At 40.3% G+C, this 9934-nt stretch overlaps 1 protein-coding gene and 1 pseudogene across 1 annotated transcript; one reads left to right on the forward strand and one right to left on the reverse strand.

Moving 5' to 3' along the window:
* Window positions 1–41: 41 nt before the first annotated feature.
* On the reverse strand, window positions 42–7774 carry LOC120257328 (annotated as a pseudogene).
* Window positions 7529–9380, forward strand: LOC120257330 (ribosomal protein S7, mitochondrial). The gene has a single exon (XM_039264817.1). The coding sequence runs from the start codon at window positions 8596–8598 to the stop codon at window positions 9040–9042; it is 447 nt and encodes a 148-aa protein (XP_039120751.1). The 5' UTR covers window positions 7529–8595; the 3' UTR covers window positions 9043–9380.
* Window positions 9381–9934: the final 554 nt, after the last annotated feature.

A 9934-nucleotide genomic window follows, 5' to 3' on the forward strand; every position in this document is an offset into this window, starting at 1 on the left:
AGGTTACGTATTGCTATCCCTTGATAGTCGTGACAAATTACTACAATTTGTTTTTCAATTGAAGTGGTGAATATTGTGGTTGTTTGGGCACTTCGTTAGCCTTGCACCTCTATTGAGTAATGCTTGAGTCGCAACATCAAGGTCCGACCCAAATTGAGCTGAAGGCGCCACTTCGCGATATTGTGCCAATTTAGTTTTGAACTCATCGATGACTTGTTTCATTGTCTCAATCGAGCGGTAGACTTGACGTGACTCGATGATAAGCCAACATTAATAGCTGGTCAAATTCGCTGATAAAAGAGCTCTGCTTTCCCGAATGCATTTGTCCATCCGTAATGGGGATCACATTGGTGGGGATATAGGCCGATACGCTCCGCCTTGTGTTTTAATGACGGGTAAAGCGGCCGAGCTACCCGCACTGTCTCGGGTCCGATCGCTTAGCGGTTATTTTCTAAGAGACGGGAATGTAAATAGAAAACATCCTCGAAAGCCTCACTGCCCTGGTGGTTGCCGTAACAATAATGATATTTGTCGATATGCCACCGCCTGCTTGCTAAGATCATCATATATTATTAATGCGTGCATTCCATTATCGCGGAAATATTCCCCCATGGCACACCCTAGAATATGGGGCCAGAAATTACAGAGGAGCAGGATCCCAAGCGGTGGTCGCTACAAGAATGGAATATTCCAAAGCATTCGCTCGGAAGAATTTGAACTAATTGTGCCACAGTCGAGAGCTTTCCGTCCAATCGCTACATAGACACAATACAATGTCTCACTCGAGAGAGGTGCCCCTTGAGTTCATTTGCTTTTTGGTTTAATATAGTATCGATAGCTATAGCTATTTTTCCAGTTTGTCTCGTCCCCGATTATAAGTTCTCGTTGACCACGACCTATAGGAACCGAGCTATCCAACGCTTTTAAGCCCTGCTTTGCATAGGTTCGTGCACGATTTATGTTCAATAATCCCTCGGGGCTTTTTACTTTGACACGTCTTCATTTGTGATCACTTAGAGCCCCTCTTCCATCAATAGGTACTCCCAACGCGTCGACCACATGGCCTAACATGGCCTTTCCCGCAAGAACATCCACAATAGATCCGAGTGCGTTTGACAAGATCTCCTTCTTTAATAGCGGTATCACTACCAAAGACAACAATACCTACATTCTCATTCTCAAGATTCAAGGCTATTCCTTTCACACACTGGGCAAATTCCACCATTTCTCCAGACTTTGAATCTCGCTCAATCCATAAAAACATGCAATCCCATCTCCAACTGAGACCACTAGACCGATCTCATCCCACTTGAAAATTTCATGTAAAAAGTTGGTCATTCTACTTTCTAATAGAGTCGTGAGTTCCGCAGCTCTAGGGAGATAATTCCATACTTGAACAAAGAAAGACAATGATAGAGCTAAGGCTCTTTAAAAATTGGAAGAATAGCGCTTTCTTTCTATCTATTTATGATAAAACGAGACCACCAATGCCACCTTGGCAACTCGAAAAGTGCATTAAGGTTAGTGGAACAGAAAAGGACCCTTAGACAAAGGACCCAAGACTTCATTGCTCGATCTCGGACTCTGCCTCGGGAAAGTGCTCACATCAACTAGAATTTTGGATGGAGCTTCCCGATGGGTTAGAGCGTTTAGGAACCAGTAAAGGGGAAAAACCCATTCTCCAAAGTAGTGAAGTGAGCCAGGACAATAAGGCAATAGGTCTCATGGCCAAGCCAGCTATCAGGCAGTGAGTGGGAATCAATCCAGAAAGAGAGAAGGTCTAGGGCTCTCAAGAAAGTACTATATTTCTTCGCTCAAAATGGGCTTTCAAAGTTCTTGCCTTCTTTTGTTCTGCTCTAGCTCTACTGAAAGTGGATCGGGTAGGAGGTCTAATGGATGAATCCTATAAGAAGAGGGAAGAGCTATCATGTCAGAGTGGATAAACTCGGCTTTGTAGGGACTCAAGTGCTAGATGCTCGAATGTGGCTCACTCGATTGTCCGGATGATGTGGGACTCTCGGGTTCTTGAGGAAAGCTCTTCAAGTTGCTAGTTCTTCTACTCTGAGACAAGTGCTCTTAGCTTCCGATAGTTAGTTTACGCCTTCTTTCCTTAGTCCGAAGAATTCCAAGGCTTTTGCTTGACTCGCATTCATTCTCTACGAGTACTCTTTTTGAGCTTTGAATCTCTTTGCTTGAACTTTCGAATGAAAAACAAAGAAAAGAAAGGAGAAGAAGAACAAGGACAGCCTTTCCAAAGAAGTAGTTGCAAAAGAAAGGTCGTGAGACCCAAGAAAGAAAAGCTTAAGTCGAGTAAGCACCCTTGGTGGGGATGTACTTTTATCTGGGCGATACCAAGCTTTTGGTGGAGAACTCGGCAGGCCGATGATGCTCGGGCTGGTCGGACTACCTTCGGCTCGTGGGATGAGTTTCTCAAGGTGTTGCGGGATTGCCCAAGAGGGAAAAAGCTAGTCGCATTGGTCACCGAGGGCGACAAAGTGACTCGGAGCCGGATCAATCCTCCGTAATTGTTGGGGACTCGACGGGTATTAAAAGGTATCCCTTCTCATTCTCTTCTTTATGTACCACTGACCTTGAATGGCAGGGAAGCCCATGCTATGGTGGACACCTGAGCCACTCATAATTTCATTCGAGAGGCAACCATTGCACGGTTTGGGTTGAGCGCTGGCATGCACACCACCGTGTCAAGGCAATCAACTCATAGGCCCAGAGCGTAGCAGGCAGAGTGCCTTGAGAATGAAGGCATTGTTATCTCGGCATAATTATTTGCCCGATATGGGCGAGGACATTGAAGCTTATGTGAAGTTGTGCCAAGAAGACAAGTCTAAGAGAAGACGCGAAGTCGGGTCTTCTTCACCTTTGCCCTCGTCCCTGAAAAGGCCTTGGCAATCCCTGCAAAGCGCATCGAGAGGATCAATGGTTTGTCAGTAGGAGTATCTCCGTCACTATGTGTTCTGCTTCGCAGAGGAACCGTTAAGTTAACTTGATGTGGCCCAGCCTCGTATGGGTAGCCCCCACTTGTCATCATCACGTAGGGGGTCGTGGAAGGGTTCGAATCTCACCGCCAAGAGGGGAAGAAAGAAGAGGTGCTTTCAAAAAGCTTCTCGCAGATGAAATGAAGAAGTATGCTCGACCAAGGGCCCTCCTCCTAAGATATTGGATCAATTTTTCTCGACTCCATGAATTGTACTAAATGCGGCTCCGAATGGGTAGAGCTTAGCTAATTTTTGTCCGCTGATTCTCCCCATCTTCCATGGCTTTCAGAGATGAAAAATCTAGTTTACACCTTCTGCATTTAAATAATTTAGCTTGTAAGTGAACGATTTTCTCTAAGTGTTCAACCAAAGTAGCAACACAAACCATAACCTCGGGAATCATTGGGGTTAAAAAAACAATTGCTAGAACATGAACTATTAGTGCCTCAAGCGTATATTGACCAAACTCTGAAAGCAATTCCATATCATCAGCTTCAAGCCCCCATTTCCTAAGATAGTCCCTAACACATTCTAGTTCCTTCCCAATTAAAAGTTTGATAATGTTTTTAGTACTACTATAGATCGATTCCTCATCAAAGTTCATAGTTTTATCCTCAATAGTAATTTGGAGATCACGTAATTGTCTTCGCTAATTTACCTTTTTTTGCTTTCTAAAAAGGGAAAACACTTCTTCTTTGTACAAGGCGAATTAGATGCTTTTATAGTTTGTTCCGCTTTTGTGGTTCTTTTTGCTCAAATAATATTGGTAAAACTCTTCCCAAAAACCTTATTAATTTGTTTTTTTATCTTCATCTTTTTAATGGCAAATCACTCAATGAGTTGGTGACCCAAGTATTGTTGGATACCATAGAAAAAGAACCTTCTCATAAAAACATTTGTTAACAAACAAATAATGAACAAATTTCACTTTGGGGCAGCCCCCTGCTTTGGTATTTTTACGTGCAATTGATAATTATCATATATTTCTTTTTATGTAAGGACTTTAATGAACTTTCTTTTGGCGGACAAGACTTCATCATCATCATTATCTTCTTCTAGCAGTTCTACAATTCTAGAAGGATATTATCCTCCCGACTTTGATGGATAAACTCTTTTCAATGTTTCTTACGAGGACATTCTCGCTTGGAGCCGTTTCTATTAATGAACAACTCGCAAGCCCCTTTTTATAGAGCTTCCTCGTAATATTATTGAACGCCATTTTTCCGAGTTCATTGTTATATGACAACAATTTCTTTCTTATGTGCTTGGGTTTTCGCTTTCTCCCGCAGGTGATAGCTACTTACTTAAAGAATTTGATTTACCTGATTCGTTTGATAGGTTGCATTTTTTAAGTAATTCTCTTGGTTTAAGATATAATAGCAGAGCTATTTCAGAGGATTTGTTGTATCCTTATTCCCATTCAGGTTCAGGTATGCGTGTGTTATTACCCGAGGAAAATTTTAACCAAAAATCTTGGTTGAAGTAATCACTTTTTCTCGTGGAATGTATGGTCGCTTTCTTGGTTTATGTCCGCTTGGGCGTAGGTTGTACTGTCTAGTACAATTTTGCGCCGGGCATATCCGATCACCCTCCACTGGGCGACTTGTTCGCTTCTTTGGACTCCTATGAACCATTTTTCTCACTTACACATGATGCACTAGGATTCCATAAAGCTCATTTTTCTTGAAAGCAAGGAGGTATCCTCATCCCTTGTGTCAACCTTTTAGAAATGAGTCTCCTTTTATGGAGATAACAATCCCGACTAATGGGCCGTGCTTAAGGCGGTTGCCCTAGGCGTGATGGTTGCTTTCTTTTCTAGTCGTAGGGATAGTTTCCGAATGAAATGATTAATAATATAGGATGAAAATGTAAAATGAAAAATGAGATTCTTATCTCGATATTATGTTTTTTTCCACCTAAACAAGATTTTTTTGTAGTTGTGATGATGATCATTTTTAAAAAAATAATCCTGTTTCATACTTAGTGATATGGTGAATCATTATTACTTGAAAGACCCATCTCGTTTTTACCCTTTTCTCCATCTTTCAGTTTAGAAGATTGTAACATCTATAATTTTAAAATCATATAATATTCTCTCACCGAAAGTAGTTAAAATTATTGATAGAAATCCATCAACGCTTTTTATATATTTCAAAAATAGTAATATTGAACCAAATGGCTATTTTTGTTATGAGGCTAACGATAAAGATGATGTTGTTCTTTTTGCTATGACTGATCTTGTTAGGAAATATTATATTACGTCTTCTTTTGTAAGAGTAGAAGCTCTATATTTATTTGTCTGTTTATACAAGAGTGTATAATACCGATGTAGTAAAACATTGGTAAAGTTAAGAAATTGTATAATCTGGATCTAAGTAATACCTATCTTATTATTGATAGACATAAATTATTTATGATTTTTATCAAAGATGAATATAAAATTTTTATATTTTTATATTTAATTAAAGAATTTTTGTCAATTTAACAAAAGTTTTTATTACCAAATGGAGAAGTTGTTGACTACAGTCAAACTATATTTGTTGACCGTAATGGAGAATATTTTAAGCCCCGTGACAGCGGTATTATGCCAGTGGGTATATTTTCCCAACTCTTATTGACTATCTATTTATCTAGCTTAGACATATTATTCATGGATGAATACCCTGACTTTGAATATAGACGATATGGACCTCGACATTTTTTTATAGTTGTTTCCCTCACGATAAAAAAAGAAATAGATAATCCTATTGAGGTGTTTACGACTTTTATTTAAGAAACTTCAATTAACTCGAAATATATCAATAATTTCTCCCGGGGTGATCAAAAATATTAAATGTATTACCGGTATGTTCGGGATAAGTCATGATGGATATATTGAGTGTGATGATGATAACTTCAGTGTTTTTAGTGAAAAAGATAAATAATATCTTATATAGAGTTAGAAAAAAATAGCAGAAACATTTAACGGAATATTATTTCATCAAAATGTAATAATGTAATGCCATCATGCATGAGGTACCCCTTCCCTTCCCTGTCAAATCGAAAAGAACCCGTCCCGGTTGGCAGTGGAGAGGGGAGGGGGGATGAAAGAGAGGGTATGAGGGTCTTTCACGAAGGAGGGGGGAAAAGAATTGACAAGACACCATCTCCCATGAGTTGACTCCGCCCTAGCGTAAAAGCATATCTGATTCTTTATACATACACCACACCTGATGAAATAAAAGCAGAGCTCGGACTAACTAGTTATCGTCCATTGCTGCTATACTAACTTATGACACTTCAAATCATCCTACTCTACTCAATCCTTTCATACTATCCAGAAATTCAGACACATGGGCTACGTTTGTTTACCAAGCAAAGCAGACAACGGGGGTAGTTGCTTGGAAAGCGCTAAAGAGAAAAAGAAATAGAAGATGAGGAATAGAGAATACCAACCAAGAGAACAAAAGACGTAGAAAGTCTCGCAGCACAGCACAGAAACAAAGAAGAGGGGGCAGAGACAGACAGACCAAGAGCACTGCTCTAAATGTAACCAAAAGCAGTCGAAATTCTATAACAGATTTTTACCGGGACGGATCAAACTGTGATTGAATATCTTTCTTTCTCTCCTCAATCTCTCTTTCCTTCTGGGATAATTTATAATTTAGATTAGTAATTTCTTTGTTTAGCTGTAAACATTTTTCCTTTAGTTGGGAGATGATTAGTTTACTACTGTGATCTAGACAAGACAAGTCTGTGATATGAATTGGCTCAGTATCCACCCACACATCTCCATGGAATACTTCACACCTCTTGTTGCCCAGCTTAATTCCCACTTTGACGAATGAGTCTTTCTTGAAGATGTTAAGGGTGTGCTTATTGATCCGGAAGGGAAATTCCGCCTGAACGAGTATTTCCCGGGTTGGATCTAAATATAGTTGCTCAAAGAATGAAGGTTCAATTTGGTTTTTTTAGCTGGTCCCTTGAACTTAAAGATAAATTGACCCTCAATGTTATAGTAACCATAGGATTTGGGTGCTAAAAAAAGTATCCCATCTTTATTTCATCCTCTAGCTTAAACTTTCCTAAGTCAGAAGAAGAAATCACATCACTAGGCAGTTGATGCCCAAGCACAACCGAGTCAGTGTCCGTGTAGTAGCAGTCCTCTCTTGATATAAAGGGGTACATATAGATCCTAGCGGATGCAGTGATAGCAGCAGCTAGTTGTACAGCAGCGTTTTTTGGTGGTACCCAATAATCCGTGCTTTTTCCGGTATTGATATGGTAGGAAACGATGTAGTATGTCTCGCTAAGCCTGTCACCGAAAATTAAGTCACTATGCCGGATCAAATCAAAGTATCTCTCTTCAGAGCAGATCTCGGTAATGGTGCTTTTAGGGTTAATGCCGAATCTCCCGTAGAGAGTGTTCATAATGAGCTTGTATACATATGACAAGGCATCATTTCCTTTCTTCTTTGCCTCAAGCCTGTTCTGAAAAAGATCGCTGACAAAGTCCCGGAAGGGGCTTTCCATCTTCTCAAAAAAAGGTAGCCGGAGATTGGAATCACTGTGTAGCCTAAGTCTCTTGCATACTTTAACTCTTCGCTATAGTAGACACCAATAAATTCCCCAGTTGGAAAGATAAGAGTGTCATTTTGGTCTCGATAGGGAAGAAAGGGCTTTTTGATAGTCTTAGGACAGACGACATACGCCTCGATAAAGCCGAAGATGCTATCTAAGTCCTTCCCATTAAGATTACCATGCCAGACTGGAACACCACCGGGCATTGGATATTCTTTCATTACGAAGGGATACAGAGAGTTCACGTCGTAATAGAATAGGTTTGAACCTATGGGCTTGAATGCGTCCGTATGACCACCGTAGTAGCCACGCCTTATAAAGTTGTCTTCATTTTGGTTGGGGATGTGGATTGGCCAATTGCATTCATCGTAATATTTCATACGATAGATGCTTAGAGAAAGGGATGAAAGTGTTAACTTGCTTACTATGTCAATACTGTAATGCTCCCAATATATACCTTGACATTTTCGCATTACACCACCAAGCAGATGGATGTCCTGCTTCATATAGCAAAGAAGAATTTTCTTATTACATTCCAGATTTGACAGACAAACTTGTTTATGGCAGTATAAATCCCTTTTTAATTTCTTGCGCTCTTTGGAAAAAAAAAAGTGGATTATAAAGATCTAGTTTGTTGATCAATATGGTGCAAGGATGACGGGCGATATTTTCAGGGACACATTCCATTTTGTGATTTAAGAACTAATGGAATGGACTGCGAGAGGGCCTGAGATCCCCCTCCGTCACAAAGTCGCTGACCTCGATACGATATTACAGTACAGGACAGGATTTAAATGATTATGAGCATAATGGTGAAGTCTACAAAAAAGTCAAGGGTGCGAAAGGGACTCTTGATCAAATAAAAAGAAACCACCTTTCTTTTCTTTTGATTTTATAAGTGCCGTGGGTCAGTCATCCATTCGGACGATATTAGTTATGGAAGGAAACAGGGGAGTTGGCTGATAAAGATGGACAGTAACGATCGCGTAATATCAATTTTTCGGCCTCGTCATCTTCCAATTGCTCGGAAATTCTCAGCTATATGGGGGACTTGGATGGTGAGCAAAAACAATTGATCAAGAAGTTGGTCAACTTTCGCATGATAAATGGTAAAAGAACTAGAGTTCGTGCTATTGTTTATAAAACTTTTAATCGCCCAGCTCGAACTGAACGCGATGTAATCAAACTTATGGTTGACGCCGTAGATAATATAAAGCCCATATGCGAAGTGGTAAAAGTAGGAGTCGCAGGTACTATTTATGATGTCCCTGGGATTGTAACCAGGGATCGTCAACAAACCTTAGCTATTCGTTGGATCCTTGGAGCTGCTTTCAAACGACGTATAAGCTACAGGATAAGCTTAGAGAAATGTTCATTTGCTGAGATACTGGATGCTTACCGAAAGAGGGGAATTGCACGTAAGAGAAGAGAGAATCTTCATGGACTAGCTTCCACCAATCGAAGTTTCGCGCATTTCAGATGGTGGTAAAGTGATACCACATAAAGAGCTCTTCCTCATTCAGTCATATTCGAAAGTTAGAAATGTTTGACCCTTTTCCTTTTATCATCTTCATATAGAAAGAAAGTCGGCCTTCCTCATACTCCCCCCTTCATTCATTGAGTTGGAGGAATCCACAGGTGGCCCGCCCGTTATGTATTGCATAAAAGAACCTTTCTTTGTATGACTTCTCTTTTGCTTGCCTCAGGTCGAATGAATACGAAAGGGAGATCAATCAATAGGCCATGAATGAAGAAGTAGTGGGCATTTTTCTTTTTTTACTCGTGGAGCTGAGAAATCCACTTCAAAGGGAGGGAAGCTAGGAGTGCTAGTCCGGGTCTTCCCCTTTTTTTTTTCTGCTTTACTTTAGCCTTATATTATATATAGCAAGGAATGGTGCTAGTCTGAAGGCTAACAGCTCAATATAGAGCTTGATCTAATATCTGACATAGTTGGTAAAAAGAATATATATATATATATATATATTCTAACTTCCGCGAGTTCGTTTTCGGTTATCCTGCATTCCTGCACTTCACCTCAGCATCCAAGATGATAAAGCATCTCAGACGCCCCTTTCTTTTTTTTGGCAACTACTCGCTCTGGATCTACAACTCGAAGATATGAATATAGGCATAGGTATAAAGTATGGTCAAAGGCAATCGCAGTGGTTCTTTCACCCAGAGCCTGAGTAGATTCACTCATAGCAGATACAAAGGCAGGAGCTAAGAGAAAATAAAATAGTAAAAGCAGCAGAGAGTCGCTATACGGGGGCAGCAGAGCCCGTTGATTCAGAACAACCTATTTCTCCATAAGGGCTTGAGTCCCAGGCATAAGTAGGTTAATCCACAAAACCACTAGCAGAGGTGGAGGCACCAGCGATGAA

Source organism: Dioscorea cayenensis, unplaced genomic scaffold (assembly GCF_009730915.1).
Source record: "Dioscorea cayenensis subsp. rotundata cultivar TDr96_F1 unplaced genomic scaffold, TDr96_F1_v2_PseudoChromosome.rev07_lg8_w22 25.fasta BLBR01002018.1, whole genome shotgun sequence".
NCBI classification, from domain to species: domain Eukaryota; kingdom Viridiplantae; phylum Streptophyta; class Magnoliopsida; order Dioscoreales; family Dioscoreaceae; genus Dioscorea; species Dioscorea cayenensis.

Bases quoted from the DNA above. Each gene is read 5' to 3' on its own strand.
- LOC120257330 (XM_039264817.1), top strand. From the start codon at position 8,596: ATGGGGGACTTGGATGGTGAGCAAAAACAATTGATCAAGAAGTTGGTC.